At 33.8% G+C, this 20,773-nt stretch overlaps 1 protein-coding gene across 2 annotated transcripts in view; it reads left to right on the forward strand.

The window, feature by feature from the left end:
* The window catches only part of SPOCK3 (SPARC (osteonectin), cwcv and kazal like domains proteoglycan 3), a 165,817-nt gene that overhangs the window by 87,983 nt on the left and 57,061 nt on the right, over positions 1 to 20,773 (forward strand). For both annotated transcript variants that reach the window (XM_050338303.1, XM_050338304.1), the window contains one exon: positions 14,790 to 14,916. In XM_050338303.1, coding sequence (XP_050194260.1) covers positions 14,790 to 14,916 — 127 coding nt within the window. The remainder of the gene's footprint in view (positions 1 to 14,789; positions 14,917 to 20,773) is intronic.

Genomic DNA, 20,773 nt, shown 5'->3' on the forward strand with positions numbered 1-20,773 from the left:
CAAAGTATTTGGAAACATGTTCAGCTCTGAGGCTGAGTGGTGCATTTGTTGTTTTGCAGTCATGACTTTGAAGATGAAGTTAGTAATCTAAATCACAAGAAACATTGTGTTAACAGTGTGCAGAGTACCAGGAGTGCCCAGCTGAGGCACTAGCAAAGGCCCCAGTTGTATGAAAATGTAGACTTTCTAGGAGCAACTGAGCAGAGCAAAAGCTGAGGCTTTACATGTCATATTTTTCAGTTTTTCTGAACAACTTGAAATAATTTGTGAACTATTCAGAGAACTTTCCAAATTCTGCATGATTCAACATGGAAGAAGTCAAAGTTTAAGCAAAACCCTGAAAGCTGAACCACAATTGTCTTGATGTCACCATCATGTAAATACTGATTATTGCTATTTTACGTTTTAGAGCATTGGTTTTGTTTCTTTAGTATTTGCTCCTGTGGCATTTTTCTTGTAGTTTTATATATTTGTTTTCTCTCTCTTCAAATAATTCTTCTCCATTTTCATATATTGCTTCGCTCCATTGCAGTACTTCATGTTTTCACTCAGCATGGCTTAATGTTCACGCAGTCATGTCTGAAACCTGAAATAAGCCCTGGTAAGAGATACTTTATAGTGACTTGAATGGAGAAGGAATAGATTATGTATTATCCTGTCAGTACCGTTTTGTGGATCTCACATTAGAGTAATTTAAGGAAGTGAGAAAGAAAAAGTAAGGAAGAGCCTATACTGAGGGTTTATGAACACTGATAGAAAGAAATCAAATTCAGATAGGAACATTACCAACTTTCTTAATAGCAGAAGAACTTTGGCTACCAGATTATTTTGTGGAACTGAGTCGAGTTTGGTTTTCTTAAAAGACAGAATAGGAAATGTAATTCTGACATAAAATAGAACTTTTGTCATGCTAGACTAAATATTGTGAGACAACATTACAGTAATTAGTAAAACTTCTTTTAGCAGTATTATTGACTTTTTTTTTTCAGTGATGGTCTAGTACAGATATTTCATCATGGATGTCTCTGTTTTATATTAAATTTTCATCTTTAAAATTACCTATTTATGTGTGTGAATTAGCAGACTAGAAAACCTCACAATTTAAATATATTTGATTTTCTTGCCTCAAGCAATAGCACAAGTAATAGTTTATGATTTAAAAATAGCTTCATTTGTAGATGTCAATGAAAATATCTTTGCTTTGTTTGAAACTGTTTGGGTTTTTTTCCAATACAGCAATAGCCCTGTCTGTCTCTTTGGGTTTAATATATCTATGACAAAATCAGATGAATAAGTAAAACCAACTATGGATTAATTTAAATTGCAAATTTTTCAAGCTGTAAAAGTCCACACATACAGTATATGAAAAATGCTAAATTATTTCCTAACTACAAAGGGAACATTTTTTTTTCTCCCAGTCAGACTCACTGTTGACAATCCTTGGATTTTTAATCAGAGAGGTAAAAGAGTATTAAAAATTAAAACTAACTCTTGGGGAACAACACTGTTGTTCCAAAATGTGGTTAAATTTTGAAGAATAAGGGCAAACACAAGCAATATGCAACCAAAATGGAGACTGCATAAGTGTTGCTTTTTCTTTTAGTAACTTTGGCCGATGCAATTCTTTGTTGAACTAGGTTTTATATTTATCAGTTTTCCCCTTGGATCCCATGAAGTTTATAAAAAAATGTTTTGATACTCACTCAGTGAATTTCTGCATATTTGGCAGTATGACTGACCACAATGTACAGACCTGTTACATAGTGAGTGTGTAATAGAAATGGTACTCTTTGATGGTTTGGGCATGAATTTCACTGCCTAGGTGCACTCTGAGATGAGTTAACTGTCTGAGGCTGAAGGAGACATGCTCCTGGCCTATGAGAAATTTATCCTCCTTTCTGTAATAAACAAGGAGAAATAAAAAAAAGAAAAAGGAAAATTTTAATGTTCGTATAATATACAAAAACATCAATAGAATAATTTAGTATAATCCAGCAGATCATCCTCCATAATTAATATTTTGGCAACCCATTTTTGCTCATTTATCATCTTACTATACTCTTCTTGCTATATGTTTTGTCTATGCAGACCTCTATGTCAGCTTGTCAGTTTTATCTTCCCATTTTCTGATGTTATCAGGCACCATTCATAAATTCAGGAGATCCTATAGTGACAGAAAAGATAATACCAAACTGGGAACCCTTCTGTCTCTTTTTTGTTTGTTTTTTCTCCTCTTCCTCCTCTGCAAGAGTGAGAGAACTGGTGCTCTTCCATCTATCTAAGGAGCACTTGGAGGATTGGAGTGCAGTAAGTTGGCAGCTGGCTACATGATCTGAAGGGATTCTTTCTTTTGTAGGTGTGCCATAGCTGTTAACCAGTGCCAGAATACAGAAGTTAAGTTTTGTGAGGCACTGATACACAGACATACAACATTCTCTTAAAAACTCATCAGCTATAAAGCAGTGCTGTTTGCAGCTTGCAAGTACTCTTCCAACACCTGTTTAACAACATCATCATCTAAAAATGTCACTACCTTTGTCACCAGTGACCTAATGTAATCACAACAGCAAAACTAGTTCTAGCTTATATTACTTTAGTTTTAATTTAAATACCATATAGAGATTACTTGTAAATCTGAGCAACCTTTCATAAGACAATTTTCTATCCAAGTGTGTGTCATAACTTAGAATCTATAACTAGGAAGGATATTGGGATGCTTTTGAAATTATTTTGGGAAGATAACAAGTTTAGGCTGTAGAATAAAGGGCATGTAATAAACATTAAAAATTTTCAAGACAGCTGGTCCATTTCAAACCTTATTCATAGAATCATAGAATAGTTTGGGTTTGAAAGGACCTTAAAAATCATCTAGTTCAACTCCCCTTACAAGGGCAGGGACACCTGTTTGGTTGCTCAAAGCCCCATCCAACCTGGCCTTGAACACCTCCAAGAATGGAAGCCACAGCTTCTCTGGGCAGCCTGTTCCAGTGCCTCATCACTCTCATAGTGAAGAATTTCTTTCTTATATCCTGTCTATCCTATCTACTGCCCTTCACTGTAAAGCCATTATCCCATGTTCTATTCCAATGTGCCCTTGTATTACCCCGTAGCACCTGGCAGTAGATAGCATATAATGAGGTTTGGTTCTGTCTATTATGTAGGTTTCTGTTTAGCAGAATTTAGACTAGTATGAGTCCAGTTCAAACTTGTTATATGTAAATGGGTGTGCAGGGTAGGTAGAATTATATTACACAATGCTTGTAATATAGCAGTTAAATGTAAAAAATCCCATTTTTACTTTTTAAGCAAAAGAGGTGTGATACTTCTGGAGGTGGAGAGAACAATAAATTAAAACTGTCAGGTTTAGGAAGATGAACTATAGGTGGGAGCAGCATCAACCACGCAGATGGACACGCTGATGAATGGAATTGAGTACTGTAGAATGAAAGCTAAAGCAGAGGGTGGGGGGTAGAAGTAACTCTCACTGTAAAGCTGTGCTAAAGAGGAAAGAACATTTATTAAAATGGATGGCTGCAAGGTTGTGTGCCATAAAGAGACTCTGAGGCAACTCTGATTCACTTATGCAATTAAGGGATACTCAGATCCTTGAACATGAATACTTTGAATGTATTCTTTGTAAAGGAGCCCCTGGTGGTCTAGTGGTAAAGGCGCGGCGCTATCACCGCCGAGACCTGGGTTCGATTCCCGGTCAGGGCCACTCCCGGGCAGGTGGAGCTCGTTAGCCCTTAAAGGCAACCCACCTACGTCCTAAGGACCTCGCTGCCACCGTCCAAGCTCGCTTGGCCCCGGCAGATGAACCTTAGGATTAAAGGGTGGGCTCAGTTCCGCGCACACTGTGTCTCACCTAAAAAATCCAATGCGCAGGCTGGAAGGTGGAAAGACCTTCCCCGGATCTTCACTCGTGAAGACTGGCCATTATTATATTCTTTGTAAAAGTGGCTTATTCCTCCTCACAGGTGTAATGAGGAGTTCAGAATTGCTAAATACAGTCTGGAGAGGCATGTAGTTCCTTATGTCTCTCCTTCCGTTTTTCAATTTTGGCTCAGAGTAGTTCTATGTGACATATACATCATGAGAAAATAAGCTACTAAGCTTGAAATACACTGCTGTATGTGATGTTAGAAAACAGTTTCAGGTAAATTTTGGCCTTTAAAGAATGGATTATTCCCTCTTCTCTACCCGTATCTCAGCTGGTGTGAGAAAAGCCATGATAATAGTGGAAATGTAAATCAATGTAAATAAACTGAAAAAGGAAAGACAAGTAGCAACTGCAGTGAATGAAGTAGAAATTTCTTTTAAATTCAGAGCTAAGAATCTCAAGTGGAACGTGCTGATTTTAGGATACTTCCAAAAGTTACATTGTGCCATACACTTTTTCAGTTGAAGTGTGAAAACTAAAGCTGATAGAATTAAATACAATAAAACATACACAAATGCATCAATACAGAAAAACATTCCACTATAGGTAGTGCAGCAAATCAATTTGCTGGTTGTGTTATTAATATATATATTCCATTTTCTTTTTATGGGGGAATAGGGGAAAAAAAGGCGGCTGAGCATTTTTATTTTTAAGGGAACAGGAGAAAGCTTGTACAAACTGCCCTATTAATACCAACCTTATTCTATCTGTTTCCCCTGTAGTGTCATGATTTTGTCAGTTAAACCTGGGATGTGATAGAGAGGAGTAAACCTCTGCATTGCTTGTTATAAATCAGTGACTTGTCATTTAAGCAAAGTACATGAACTGAGACAGTGTGTTCTGCTGCTAATTGCAAAAGTTAGTATGAGCTGTGCACTAAGGAATCAAGACCACAAAACTTTAATGGATTTTCAATGTATGTGCATCCATTTGAGTACATCTCAATACATATTAACACACATTTTGTTATAAATGTATCAACTTGTGAAGGTAAGAAAGAAACATGGTATATCACTGACAAACTGCCACTCTTAAGAGTGTTGGAAAACAATTTAAATAAATCTGTAGCATGACATTTGGCTTTGAAATGGTAATGTCAAATACATAATTGTGATTTGTGAGTACTAGTAAAAATTTATGGTAATAGTTTTAAGAGTTGTTGCACTAATGCTTGTAGTGATGCAGTACCAGGGTGTTTTAGAGGTTTTACTTGAAAGAAAGCAGCTATGATTTTTGTAATTTTTTTTTTTTTTTTAACCCCTGTGGAGAAAGTAAGGAATCATAGGACTGGTGTAATAACATTGTTATATTTTAAAAAGTGCTTCAGGTGCTACAGACACGATCGACTTGGCCATGAGCATAAAGACTGTAGATAGTAGGAGGTTGCAGAAGTCAGCCTACAGCCCTGGTTTGACAAAGGGTGGTTTTGGAAGCAGATGCAAACACTGTGCTTTCTATTCCTACATGCTTTAGAATCCATGAGAGTTCTGGGGTTTTTTGGAAAGAACACTTTAAAATTAAAATCAATATAATAAAAATATTTATAAAGGCATTTTTCATTGAGAGCTAGACTTTTGTCCTTGATTGTGGTGATTATCCTAGCTGATTAAGTGTCCTGAATCATAGCAGAATGCTTTTGCCTTTTTCCAGTGATGACAAGTGAAGGTGGTTTTAACGAATTTGGAGGTATTTTGAAACAGATTAGGATGAACTTATAAAGCCAAGAATGGCAAACGTATTTGAGAGAATTAACAAATGGGAAATAGAGATACTAAGAGAAGGCTAAAACATTGTTTCCTCGTGTGTTTTCTATTCTTTTTTGTTTACTGTTTTATTCTTTCACTTACTACTCTGAAAGAATAATGTATAACACTCAACACTTAGAACTCTATTTCTTCTTGTGAAAAGCTGAATTTTACCATAGAATTGAAATATCTTAGAGCAGAGATCTTAGACCTCATCCTTGTTTCATGAACTGAAAATAAAGGAGGTCTAAGATCATGTTTCTATCAGTAAGCAGTTCCTGATGTTACCTGCTCTGACTATGCAATTTCATTTTTAAGCTTAAAGATATTATTAGTATTTTAGTATGTCATACACGGCAATAGTAACTTTAAAGATAATTGGGAACTTTTCAATCATTGTTATGTGTGATGAAAAAAACCACAGAGAATAATTCGTGGTAATAACAATTTCATAAAAATTGATAGGAAAAGACTTTTAAAAGTATCTTTAATTGCTTTTTAAAAAATAGCAAGAAAAGGAATCTTTATAGAAGAAATTGTACAGATTTTATCATCGGTTTTTGTCACTTTAAAGATAAAACTATATTTTATATTTTTAGCTCTCATAGAACAGAGGAAACAGTTTCTGAAACATCTGCCTTAGGATGACAAAATAAGTGGACACAAATCCAAAAAAGTTTTCTTGGGGAAAAGAACCTGAAAGTAACCTTTCATGGAGAAAGCAAAAATCCTTTTATCAATCCCATTTAAAAAAAAAAAAAAAAAATAGAAAGTATTAGAGCTGACAAACATTGCTGTATTCTTTGGAGGAGCATGAATAGAGGATATGACTAGATTTTTAAGGAGTAATAGAATTCGGTCAGATACCTTATATGAATATGTAAGAAAGCGTGAAAGGGTTTTTTTGACTGGTGTGTGTGGCTTTTTGTTTTGTTTGTTGGTTTTTTTAAGCCTGAGAGGAGTTGCATCATCTTAACATTTATGTTATGTCATTGCTGCGAAGATGGTGTGTTTTCCAGAATGTTACAAATGCTGTTCTTGAGAAGGTACCATCAACTTAAAGTAATTTCAGCACTGGTATATGAATATGACATTGCCTTTTAGTAGATAAGAGATGACATTAGGTGAGTCTTTTTTTAAAAGTAAACAAATGGTTGAGTTTGGGAAAAAATGAGCGAGTACAGAAAAACTGAAAAGCTTAAATGGTCAAACAATACATTATTTTAATTCTTACATTACATTAGTCACCTTGCAGAAATAATGTTTCTTTAATTACCTTCTATAGTGACAATTCAGAAGTAAAATGAGCATGTTCTTTTGTAATTGATCAATAACTGATATTTCCTGCCTATAGGCCTCTATATTCAAGTCTTTGGGTAATTTTGAGGAATGCAAATAAGCTTTTTAAGTACTTCAAAGAAATAAAAGATTTAGGCTGCCTACTGGCTCTAAAATTCAAGTGATTGACAAAGCAGACATATGATGATAATATTAAAGGGAGAAAATGGAAATCCTTCTTTCAGATATTGATTACTGTGATGCTTATAAATGGATTTTTCTTCCTTCTTTTCTGTCTTCATTTTCAAAGACACTGTGACTGATCCTGCATGAGGGAAGAAAGAGCTGGGAGCATGGGCAGCAGGAGTGCAACTTGCACTTGCCAGGCAAAGAGACCGATAGGTTGTGTGAGAATCACTCTACAGGGTTCTGAATCTGATCAGAGGAATACCAGGTTACTCCTGTAATGGTGAAAGAACATTTTCGTAGCAGCCAGTGTTTTGAGCCAATAGGAAAACTATCTGTTTTCCAGTGAAAACTGTTCTGTAATTATGTTCAACATAAAGTAGTGAGTCTTGTAGGAGTGGCTATCCTAATAGTAGTATGAATCAAAATACTATCCCTATTTGTCTGTTAGGGTTGTAGAAGTGGTTATTAGCTATTTTATTATGTTTCATTTCATTTAATCTTTTTTTTATGTTTAAATTATTTTTCTTCACTCATTTTTTAATGAATCATAGGCATTAAGGTGCTTTCTGATGTCATAGGACTATCAAATGCAGGTAACAAAAAGTGTCATATTCATATTATGCAAAACAGATTCCAAATTAATAACTTTGATTTCTCTCTCAATGATAGATACAGAGTCATTAAAAAATGAAAACAATACCTGACCTTACAGTTTTGCAAATGCGAAACATGCTGATATAGGACCCACATTTAAGGGACCTTATTTCAAATCAGGTTATTGCACTCGCTTGTTATAAAGGAATTTTGGATGCCCAGTCAACAAAGTGTAAGAATGTAAGACATGACACAATCCTGTGGTTATTAGATGAAATTCTTAAAATTTATTGACTGAAGGGAACTTAAAAATAAAAAAGTTCTCAGCTTTATTAAGTAATGTGTAAAAGAAAAAGATTGTTTTGGTTTTGGTGTTATCTGTAATGTAAAATGTTGAAAAATCTCTGCTTTCTTTTGGAGCACAAATTAATTGATTTCTTTTTCTGTCTTTGCAAAGTGGGTTTGAGAAGTGTTGAGTAATTCTTCGAGCTTTATAAAATAAAAACAGTTCTGAATAAATATAATAACTCTAAGAGAAATGATTAAAACATTACATTATGACAAGGTCAAGTACTTAGAATAGCATAAAAAGTATGAAAGGCATTTGCATATCTTGGCAAGTGGTCAAAAGGTGAAGTTAAAGTTCATAGGTTAATATACGCTATTAAAAAAATCTTCCTAAAATAATACATTATTGTTTTGCCAAAGTGGGATATGTGTGTGTATAAATCTCAGTTTCTTTTTTAATATTGTACACTATATATCCACTAAAATAGGATTAAATTATTTGAGGCCTTCATTTTGGAATCACTTTAAATTCTAAGCATTCCATGTAATCATTCAAGCTGTTCAAACCTTCTCAACTTTATTGCTGTTTCAGCTGTGTAAGAGTTAACTATTGATTATTAGTGAGGGATGCAATTAATTTTTTAAGATTTTATAGATTAAAAGAATAATATAGCCCTTTTTTTTCTAAATAGCACTTAAATAAGTGTGTAAGTTAGAAGATCTCTCTTACTGTCTGTTTAATCAGTAAAAATGCATATATCTACTGAAAGACGTCATGTTTACTTCATACTTCCATGAAATGGAAGAAGTCCTCTAAACAACTTGAATTAGGAAAAATAGTGAGTGAGTTGATAAACCTAATTATTAAGTCAGTATTGCCAAGGTAATTTTGTATGATCTATAGTACGTGAAAAAAAATACCTAACAAAGGAAGCATCTTTATTATTTAAGTGACAATATATGATTTTATATTTTCAAAATAATTGGAAGACCTTTTTCTGTAACTTCACTGTTCTCCAACTCCAATGTGTTGGAGGCCAAAATAACTATGCTGAAGAGTCAAATTAGACATCCCATGGTAGGTGGATTGTTCTGCCATGTGTAAACACCTGCTTCATCCAAGTTTTTCTTCCACTGTACGCTTAACTTGTTATATAGTTACAATCTTTGCTCTCTAGACCGCTTTGTTCAAGCAGTTTTTAAAGGTCACAAAGGTTCTGTAAGCAGGATATGTGCTACCTAAAAGTATAAAAGTGTTTATCACCAAATAGACACAGTATTTAGCTAGGACTAATTTGCAGTCAGACTGTATGTGAAGATCCTGTCCAGCTCTTGCAGGGTACTCAGTGGATCCTTGCTTGCCTGACAGTTAAAGTACATGTGTTGACTTCCATGACTCATTGAAATGGATTGATCCTTAGTGTTGCTTAAACTTCTGATTTTGTGTTTGCTTTCACAATTTTAGAACTTTTCATATATGTGGCTTGTTTTCCCTCCACCCCTGACTGACCTTATGTCAACAATCTTAGTTCTGTCTGCAGTTTTACCTTTATTGTATTCTATGGTTTCGCTGTACATGATTTCTGACAGCTTTCTCACAGTTTAGTAGTTTCCTCAGAAGTCTGTGACAAACTTATTAATCCTTGCCATATTAAATCCTCAGTCCTTAGGAAGAAAGTGAGGCAGTTAGCTGAGAGTTAACTCTGAAATATGTGTCAGTCATCCCTGTTCTCATGGTTTGAACTGCAGGTACTTGTGAGTTGATGGAGTGTACTTTGGTCCTTCATTGATCAGCATGCCTGGATTTCTTAGAGGAATGAGAATATGGTTTATGCTCAACTCTTACCTTTAGTGGGCAAGTCTAAAGTTTTGGCAGCCTAAGTGGCTCAAGACTTCTAAGTTTAAGAATTTGTGGAATATGCAGGAGTAAAAGGCATAAAGTTCACAAAAGTCATACAGGAAATAACTCATATCTGTAACTTTCCTATTAAAACAAACAACCCACCTTGGACTGTGCTGTCCTCTGACCTGATTATCCACTAAGTAGTTCAGCATGTATTCTGAGGCCATAAAAATAAGGATGAAGGATGTTTCCAATATCACTAGGTGAGACTATGCTGATTTCAAGGAATTCAACATTTAATACTAATATGCTATGGGAAGATGCACTCTTGTTTGTTATCTTTGATAACACTTTATACCAGTTCATACAAACAGATTTGTTAGTTCTGCTCAAAGTCAGGGTAAAAATGTTAAATATTTATTTAATTGTCTCATTATCTAGATACTGTTTAGGCTCATGTGCCTCACATGTTTCTCTTGAAGTAATGTTATGGTTTTACTAATTTAAACAGATTTTGTGATAGATTCCATATATTGAGTCAACTTGCATCTCTGTCTTCAGAAAATTCTGTGTGTGTGGTTTCTGTGACAGAAAATGAGGTGTGTGATATACATATCTCCATATCTCCAGTATTTGCTAAGCAAAATCTGCTTCAGCTGTGTGTTTGTGATAATTTCTAGTTAAATATATAGGAAATGCGTGGAACTACATCAAATCATTTCATAGTATCGTAGTAGGCATATCTTTTGACATTTGAAAGAAACATCTCAATAGTGCATTGACAACTGTAGTTTTCTTCCAGGATACTTCTACTTGAAAAGGCAACTTTGAAGGAAATCCAGGCAACTCTAAAGAAAGCAAGTTGGATTTTATAATACAAGTATTTTTTTCTGATTATGTTAATCTGACACAGCCTGACTGTGTCCTCCAAAGGCCATGGCAAAGCATAATCAGGCAGTCTCTCTAAATTGGAATAACTCTAAAATCTTCTAAAGATGCAAATGTAGCTATCAACCAAGAGTTTGAAGAGTTCTTTCAAAGATTAGTTTTTAGTAACTCAGATTTTTGTCTGCTAGTCCATATTTGAAGAAATGTTTGAAGATTATCAAATCTATCTATAAAATACCATTTTTCAAGTGAATTGGGCACTCATGCATTTTATAGATGTCATTAAATGTCATGTTGCCAAAGAGTTGCTTGAAGCTAAATTATAAATGGGTTATATTAAGCATTCTCGAAGTATTTGCAGGCACAATCACTGTGTATACAGGAAGGTAAGTTTATGTATGCAAACAGGTACATAGGCTAGGGTAATTGGGCAGATTGGCTAATTATGTTTCTAGGCAGACATGCACAGTTTGGTATATGCAAATTAATGCAATCACAAGCGTTGCTGATAAATGAAGCCCATATATTTCATTTTACCCTTTAGGTGTCAACAATGTCACATAAGGTGGGGCTTGCATATTCAGTAATAGTTATTTTACAGATACCAAAGCCCTCTTCAGGAAATTTAGAAAATTTCAGTGGAAGAGGTTGACTTTCGTGTGGCATCATATATTTATTGTGACAACATACTAACAAGAGCGTTTAATATTTGAGCGTTTAGTATTTGCAGTAGAATCACAAAATTAAATGGTAAAATTTTGTTAGCTGCAAGTTGCAGTGATATGGATTTTTTTCTTGCATATTGAATTATAATAAATACAAGGAAGAAACAAGTGATTTATTAAAGTGAAGTATCCAACTTCTTTGCTATTTTTTTTCTTGTCTAACATTTTAAAAAATAAAAATATATTGCTTTATCTGCATGTCTCACATAAATGATAACCAATTATTCATACTGGGGTTATATATTGTACTTACTTCATGATATTGTGACATACATCAATGATCTTAATTCAAGATGATTTATGTCATCACAATAGTTTCTCAGTTATTTCCATGTCAACAATTTGTTTGCTAGCTTATTGCCCAGTTATAAAAAAAAATAACCACAACACCTGGTTACATCGAAATAGTCAACAGAAACAAATCTGATGCAGTTAAATAATGGTGAAAGGCAATGTTTGAGTGCATAAGTAAAATGCATTTTTTGTGTATTTTATGAAATGCACATATCTACCATAACTATCATTAGAAATACTTTTAATTGACTTTTCGTATTTACTAATCATCTCAGTGACTGACAATCAAAAATAGCTATTCAGCATCTTTGATAATACAGAATCTAGTTTCAGTATCATTCTACTAAAGCTTCTGAATAAATATCCATACAGTCCGTTTCCACAATGAGGTATTTCTGGATTGATAACTTCAGAGTATCATTTTTTATAATTTCTTTATCATTGTACATTCCATTTCAAGTTTGAAAAAAGAAAAATATATTTTTTTTAGAAAAATTTTGTTGGTTATATAGAAACCCAGTTTTTGATAACAGAGAAGGTCTCAGGGGACTGCTGAAGGTCTCAGGGGACTTCTGTGTAAAACAAGAAACGTAATGTTATTCATCTCAAATGAGTACCCTGAGACACTCTGCATTTAAAAGCCTAACAAAGCAGAGGTTAGTTTAGGGAAGGCAATCTATCTGACTACATCAAATATTTTCTGATTTTTTCATACCTCTTTACTTGTCACAGACCTGTGATTTCTCTGTTCTGAGCTTATTCTAATTTCCATTCTCCTTGCAATCCTTTGAGACACATCATTCTCTTTTTCTTCAGGTGATTTTACTTATCTCCATCCTAAAGGGTTTTTTGGTTTTTTACCTTCTTTTACCTTTCTCTGCCTTTTCTTGTCTTTATACATTGAGGACATGCACAAGAGTGCACATATACTAAAGTACCACTAGTCCTTTCTTCAATATGTTTTAGGCATCTACACCCAACCACTGTGTGTCTCAAATTCTGCTTCCAGTTTCTGTTTTTTACTGTTGTCAATGAGCTTCTCTCTGGTGTCTAGAAGTTGTCTTGAAATTGATTTGTGCAGCATTTTGAAGTTACTCTATCTCTGATAAATAGAAATTGCATCAGGTTGATAGTTGGGACACTGGTCTTGTCAGTAGCCTCAGGCTACTAAGGCATTTCTGGATAATTGTTAGCTATAAAAGTAACAAGAAGTAAGAGATAGATGCAGCCATCTATATAATCTAATGATCCTGGATCTCATGTGAATGATTGGAAAACTCTCAGTCAAGTGAGACGAACAGCAATAGTCAGATTATTACTATATATTACACATAAGCAAAGATACAGTTCAACTTTACTTTTTCTTACTATAATAGAATTAAGGTGATTTTTTTTTTTAGTCATTAAAAAAAGAAAGGATTGTTCTTTATTCTTAATTAGGGTGGTATTTTTGAATTGTTTCCTTTTTTAATACTTCCTGTTGGACATAAAAACTTCCTGTATTGATACTTTACCACTCATTATGCTACACATAACTGAGGCTATTACTGGCTTTTTCACCAGTAACAGACAGCTTCTGTGTACAGCATTTCAGGTTCCTGTTGACACTGTAAAACATCTGTGTAGTTCAAAATTTCACCACACAGCATAATCTGAATGTAAACTTTTATAATTTATGTGATTTTTTTTTTCTTCTAAAAGATCACATTTACAGCTGAAATTATGCACAGCATAAGAACATTAGCATAGCTTGAAAATGGGCTTTTGTTGTCTGTCATCACTGCTTTACTGTTAGGTGTGTGCTTTAGCCTTTTATACTGCCCAATATAGAATCAGAAGATAAGGAGTTTATTTTCTCGCATTTCTTTTTATTATTCCAGACAAGTTCTTCTCAGTGATTCATTACTAGCAAAATATTTCTAGATTATCTGTTGGTGAACCAACCTGAAAGAGTTCTGCTCCATTAAAGAATATTTGATTTGAGTTTTTTATGGGTTTGAACATCTATTTGTGTCCTGATAAGTCATTGCTGTATTCTAAGTGTAATCAATTTTAGATTACTCACTAAGATCCTAAGCAGAAAACACAGAATAAAAATAATGCGTTATTGTTTAAATTTTTTTTATTTATATGCAAGAAGTTAATATGTAAAGCAAATTCTTAGCAAATTCTGGGCAACTCTCATAAAATGGCTGTTTCAGGATACAGTGGCTGCTAAATACTTTCATACTGGGAAAAAACAATTGGGAAAACTAATGAATAAAAAATAATTCAAAGCTACAGAGAAGAAGCATGTCTGTCTGAAGATGGCCATGTGCCACAAACTGAAAGCTACTGGTATTCTGAAGAAGCATCAGTAAGTTATATTAGACTTTTAGTCTGACCCAATATAGTGAAGTTAAAATGATCCATCTAGCTCTAAATATCTGTTTATATCAACATACACATATGTGCTTATAGAGATTGATTATGTGCCCTAGTGGATTACCATTTTTTCCTCTTTGAACTTTGAGTGTTGACTGAATTTTACAAATCGTAATCTGTGAAAGGCAGTGTTCAAAGTGGGACAGACAGTATTCTGAAGGACCACCTACCTTTTTCTGTAGAAGTATTTATTATATAATTTTCTGAAACTTAAATGTTGCCTCCTTAAACACCAATATTGATACAACACTTCTATTGATACTATTTAATAACAAAAAAGAGAGTAAGTACCACATAAGTCAGACATCGTTCACTCATCAGTAAGTGTAACATTCACCAAAGCATCATCTTAGTCACCTTTTCCTACTAACATGTCTTAGAAAGTGAAATCACTGCAATGAATAGCGTACAAAGGTGAGCAAGTGTATACCAAAGACATTGGCAGCTCTTCACTTAGAAGAAAACTTTATGATGTAAATTACTTATGGCTTATTGTTTGTAAAGGCTCATTGAAATACCCTGAAATATGTTCTATTTTTACTACTGCTTATCAGAATTACATACTTTTTGTTTACTTACAGTATGAAAGAGGCTGGTTTAGGCCATAAACAGTGGAGGGGTGGTCCCATTTCATCAAACTGCAAGCAGTGTCCAGTAGTTTATACCAATCCTGTTTGTGGATCAGATGGTCACACATACTCATCTCAGGTAAGAATTAAAGAAAGAACTAAATTAATCTTTCATTGTTCCCGTCCATTCCAGCTCTTGGAAAACAAAATAGTGTATTATAACAGAAATCAATATTTATTTGTTTTGGCTAAAATATATATTGCAGACTGCAATTTACAACAATTCTAGCGTATTGTATGATAAAAAAAGCAAAATAGTAGCAAATCTTAAGCAGTGTAAACCACTAATCCCTGGAGTAGCATAGTGTAAGAGTCCTCCACAATGTAACAGAGCTCCAAGAAAAGTCTATCTGCAACAGACACCATGGCAGGATTTTGAGTATCCCAGTTGGGGATAGGATAGGTATTTTAAGTCAGATTTTCTAGTTGACCATTAAGGTCATGCTTCACGTTCCAGGTACCTAGACAACCTAGATGTAACATACACAGAAAGAAAATGTAATAATTTAAATAGTTTTTGTATATCTTTCCTTACAACAGCATTTTTTGAGTTTTCAGATCATAATCAAATCTTCCTTCTGTAGTCCTAAACCCTCCTTTCTTTTCTCTCATTTGAAAACAGAATAATAATTTTAAAATATTACTGATAGTTTACCCAGTCTTTTTTGGATGAAAAATTTTGTCCTGCTCATTCTGAAGTCCAGAAATCGTGTGACTGCATTAGTAGAGCATAGGAACTTGTGAGGTGGCGGGACTTCGTAATGCTGAAAACAAATTAATTTGTTTAACATCCTTTCTTAAAGCTTTCAGTAGCAGAATGTTCTGTCAGCATTAACAATTCTCTAACAGAAAAAAATGTGGGCCTTTTTTCTCAGAAACAGCATACAATTCAGTAACGTGAGAGGAGCTACTGTATTCTGTCTTACTGACACTGTAGCCTTACACTAACAAATTGTTTCATTACTAGATAATATCCAGTGCTTCAAGAGAACTGTAGTAATAGATTAAATTGGAGGAGGTGGGAAAGCTCTGTGTTTCTTACTTATAAAGAAAAAAATTCCATATAGCTTTTTAAACAAAATACATTTATGATATTTCCTATTATTTAAAGATTTTTAGAGTTACCATTTGCTGTATAGAAGTTTTTGTTTGATTTTTACTGTAATCACAAGCTACCTCTGAAGTTTACAAAACAGAATTATTTTCCAGGAGTGACTGGCTATTGGACTGAACACTAAGTATTCTCTCCATGGATAGTTTCTTCTTGATAAAATAAAAGCATCAGATATAATTAGTGTTTCCTAAAACCTGAAAATTCTTCTGCTTTCATCCTAAATCTTATGTTAGAAATATTTTTCTTACTATCTGGAATATTTAATTAAAGAGATTTGGTCTAGAATCCTAATTTTCCTTTAAATAAAAACAAAAATTTCTAATGCTTAGCCAGGATATCTGAGGCCTTATATATGAATTTTGGACTCCTTGGCTTAGCAAAAAAATAATTCCTTTCAGTGACAATATGACTTTAATTTAGGAATCTCCAAAGTATTCTTATTTTCATTCACAGTAATCTCCTGGCTATGGTTTTGGTTTTTTTTTTTTATGAGCTAGAAGTGTGCTGACATTTTACTAGATGTTAGATGATACTGTCATTTAGTATTTATTTTGCCTTGCTATGTGAAAGTTCAGTCAGTCTTTAAGTCTAAGCCTAGCCTGCACATAGATATGAAACAGATGGTAGTCTCTACAGTTTTGCTATTTAAATAGATGAGGTAGAGAAGTTGATATAGATGATACTGGATGAGCAACTTTTTATTTTTTAAATACTGTATACATGACCCATTACAATCTCTCCCTGTGTTCTTCCTAATGTGATGAAAACATCACCTCCAGTTTTAACCTCATTGCTTATGTCCTATTTTATCACATAGGAATATTGTATTATAAATAGCCCTATAGGTAGAAGTGATCCTTCTGACCTCTCATGGTCTGGTCTGGAGTAGGAATACAGAAGTCTATAAACATTGATGAGATATGCATATTTTTAATTCAGTTCATGTGATAAAGGTGAGGCTGTGCTTATCAAATGGAATGATGAGATATAAGTGGATTAAATAGACATACTGTGCTTTTATCCTAGTGCGTTGTCAGTGGTGCAGTCAGTTTAGTGGTACATTATCCAATCTCTATGTCCCTTCATGCATATAATGCAGAAATAATGAAGCATCAGAGAGGTTTTGCAGGGTTTTCCTTTTGTCTTCCACTACCTCATAATAGTAGATTTCAAATTTAAGTTTGTGGCAGCAAAATGCTAAAAAAAAAAAAGTGATTATCAGAGAAGATCTGTATTAGCCTATAAATATTTATTTTTATTTCTTTTCAGTGATGTGAGGATTCTGTAGTGCAGTTTCATCAAAATAGAGGTCCCCTTGTAAGGTTATTTCAAGAGCAGTGGTTTTAAAAATTGACATAAAGACAAATGTTTGTGTTCCTTTACTCCAGGCAAAGTTTAGTTTCATTGTGTCATCAAGCTCCTGTAGGAGTTTATACACCAATTTTCATGTATTTAGAATGCATTCATCAATGACTCTGGAAAATCGTATAATACATTTTCTGAAAATAAGTCATTAAATAGTAGTAGCCAGGCAGATGACAGGGATCAGATGGATGCTGTTTTGGGAGTATACTCTCGCTTTTCAGGATAAGTCCATGCAAATGCTTGTATATAAGTTATGTAACTAGAGATATTTCATACATGTGTTTTGCTTTGGAAAACAAACAAAAAGATTATATAATGGTGGACTATTAGAAAGAAAGGTTATCTTCTAAGCTGAGTTTTTCCAGAGTTGGGTAAGGATGTTTTCTTTTCCACTAACTTTAGCAGACTGGGTTATGTTTACTGGTTTCTCAGCCCACAATTAGTCACATGCAGTCAGTGTAAAAGAAAAGTAGCAGATGTAAGATCTTCGTTATTAGCATTACAAGAATGTTGAAATAAAAATATTACATGCTGAAATGTTGACTAATCAAAGTGAACATTAATCATTGTGTGAGAAGAAATTCAGTATAAAGAGATCCTGCCAGGGTGGTGTTACAATTTTAACTTAATAGCCTTTAAATAATATTGTCTGTGTTTTGCACGTGGTCTGTTTTTACCTTCTGCATTGCTCCTAACTTTGGCACTTGAAAGTGCAGTATGCATTTTTACACTTAGGAATTCTCAAGTATCATTAGGGCTTTAGTACCCCTATGTACTTGACATTTTCCATGAAAAATGCTCATACAGCTTTTGCAGCCTGTTTCTAGCTTCATCTTTCCTGGGATTAAAAGGGAAGTAAAAAGGACATGGAGTGCACTTCAGATGGGATGTTTTATGGAAACAACCCACCTGCTGCCATTCTTTTACCCAGGGATTCAACTCAGTGCTGTGCAGCACACATTGTAAGGCTGTTGTAACTGTGGATGAGATGGTGATGCTCAGACTTGGATGCTTCTGTCGGAACAATTCTCCATTATTGTACTATATTATAACTGGACCTTCTGAAAAATGGCCATGAGGAACAAAAGTACAGTCATGCAGATGGAATTGTCTTTTGTGTGGTTTTTGCATATTTTGATTACAGCTCTGGTATTTGTTATAATAGGCTGAAGTTTTCTCTCTTAGGTTGAATGTGGTTGACAATTAGTTCTGCTATAACAAAATCTAAACTTAAATGAGATCAATGAACAATGCTTTGAGTATTTTGAAAGGAAAACACTACAGAAATAAATTAATCTTTGCAATACACCCCATGGCCCCATGATTTTATTCCAGAATCACTTGGGCAGTTTAGTGTTAGCAACAATTTACTCAAGATGGTTTCATATTGATTGTGAATTTTTTTATGAAATACATTTTCTCCTATCTAAACTTCATGTTAATTATGATATCCCTACGTGTGTAAATAGCAATAAAAATCATGTTTTGCAAAAGTAATGGGTCTAAACTAGCTTTTCAGACTGAGATGGAAAATGTATAGTAATCTGAAAAGAGGATAAAAATCCTTGAAAGGCTATACAGATAGACAGGTATGTGGATTTCAATTTCTTAATATTCAGATATTTTCTTCAGTCTCCCAAATTATGATTCATTTCTCATTAGAAGTGTTGAAAGAGAGTCAGTGGATAAAATCAAACTGTGTGAAGGGCTGAGATTAATACTGGTTGTCTACTCCATCCAAATTTTGTTTATTGTTTGGCATGAACCTAATTTGCTAGATTTTTATTCTTATGACATCCAGTATTTAACATTTTTCTTTTTAAAATCATTGCCACCTTTATTAATTTCACTTATTTTTAAGACTTTTGCTTAATAATCTATATCTCTTAGTGTGTTTGGTATAAGACAGCTAGTTTGGAGAAAGCATAAAATATATGTATTGATGTTTTCATCTTTGATGGTATTTTAAAAGATTGTGGTTTTATCAAAGTTAAATTTATTTAAATGTAATTAATAATGTATTTTGAATTTTCAGGTCAAATGCCTGAGCTATTGACAGATCTTTTCTACTTCAGAAGAGATTGCTAGAAATAGAATTGCCATTACAAAACAGATGTCTATTTTGTAATAGTAAATGAAAGTAGTTTTCACAAGCCTGATTCAATGTATGTCAGTCTTGCTTCTTAAATTGGGCTAATCCACTATGCCTTTCCATTTTTATCTGCCTTGTTACTAAGCAATCCACTGTAGATTTAACTGTCAGTTGAAATGTAGCCAAAAATAATAAGGTTAAATCATTGCCTGCCATCTTTAGTAATAAAATAATGTAATCTCTGAAATAAACTATTTGACAGCATGCAGGTCTTTAGTTTTGCAGCTGGAAGAAGCAGCTTCTTCCTGGTGCTCTGCTAGCATCAATTTTTTTTCTGTTAAAAGTGGATTTTGTCAAAAGAGGCCTCTCAAAACTTAGATTCGCGTCTCTACCCCAAGCAATACCCAGCCAAAATCATCCTGTTCAAAGTGGAAAAATGTAATCAAACAGAACAAAGTGTTTAGCTTCTAAAAAGATTCTCTTAGACACTGTTGATGCCAGTCACATTTATACTTAGCAATAAACTGAAATATGGTAAAGTTCCATGTTTCAGACACTATAATTTAGACCAACAGAGCTGTAAACTAGTCATGTTGGTGCAGAGAAAAAGAAAAGCTTCGGTCCTAGTAATTTGGTAGATATCAATGAGGTAAGATATCTGTAACATTAAAGAATCATCTCTTTCTAAATTTGTAATTTTGAAAAGCTCACAATGAAATATTTTAAACCAGAACCATTACTACGTAGATATTTCACTGAAAACAAATTCCGATGTACCTGATTGTTTGATTTTTCAAGTTTTCAGTATTCCTAATGCTTTAATGAGAATTTACTGTGTTTTTATATACTTATATTTCTCTGCTTAGAATACATCTATAATTTTTGGATTTTCTTATGGACGTCTGTAATTTATGTATATTTTAAATTACTATTGAAAGGGGGATGATGTTTGTGGAGTCTTCTGTTATATGCCTTTAATAAGGCATATTTAGCATTCAACATTGTGATACTAAACAAACATAAGAAAATACTAAAAGAATACAGTTCTTTATCCACAGAAAACTGTCTGGGATTCAGGTTGTCTGATGAGGTGCCTGGTAACCATATTCATTTCTCACTCCAAACCATGTCACTTTAAAGTTTCTAAAAACCACATATGGGACTACTAATCTAGAAGTTTCTGGGCAATTCTGGGTGTTGCTGTTAAGTTCCTGTTCACTTAGGACTCTTTGAAGCATTAATGTACAGCTGCCACCCTCATTCTTGGGTGGGGGTGGAGGTGGGGAAGGAAACAAAAAATTAACAACAACCACAAAACCCAAACCACAAAATGACAAAAAAACCCACAGTGAAACAAAGAAGAAA

This window comes from Myiozetetes cayanensis, unplaced genomic scaffold, assembly GCF_022539395.1.
Source record: "Myiozetetes cayanensis isolate MyiCay16 unplaced genomic scaffold, myiCay2020 scf7, whole genome shotgun sequence".
NCBI lineage: Eukaryota > Metazoa > Chordata > Aves > Passeriformes > Tyrannidae > Myiozetetes > Myiozetetes cayanensis.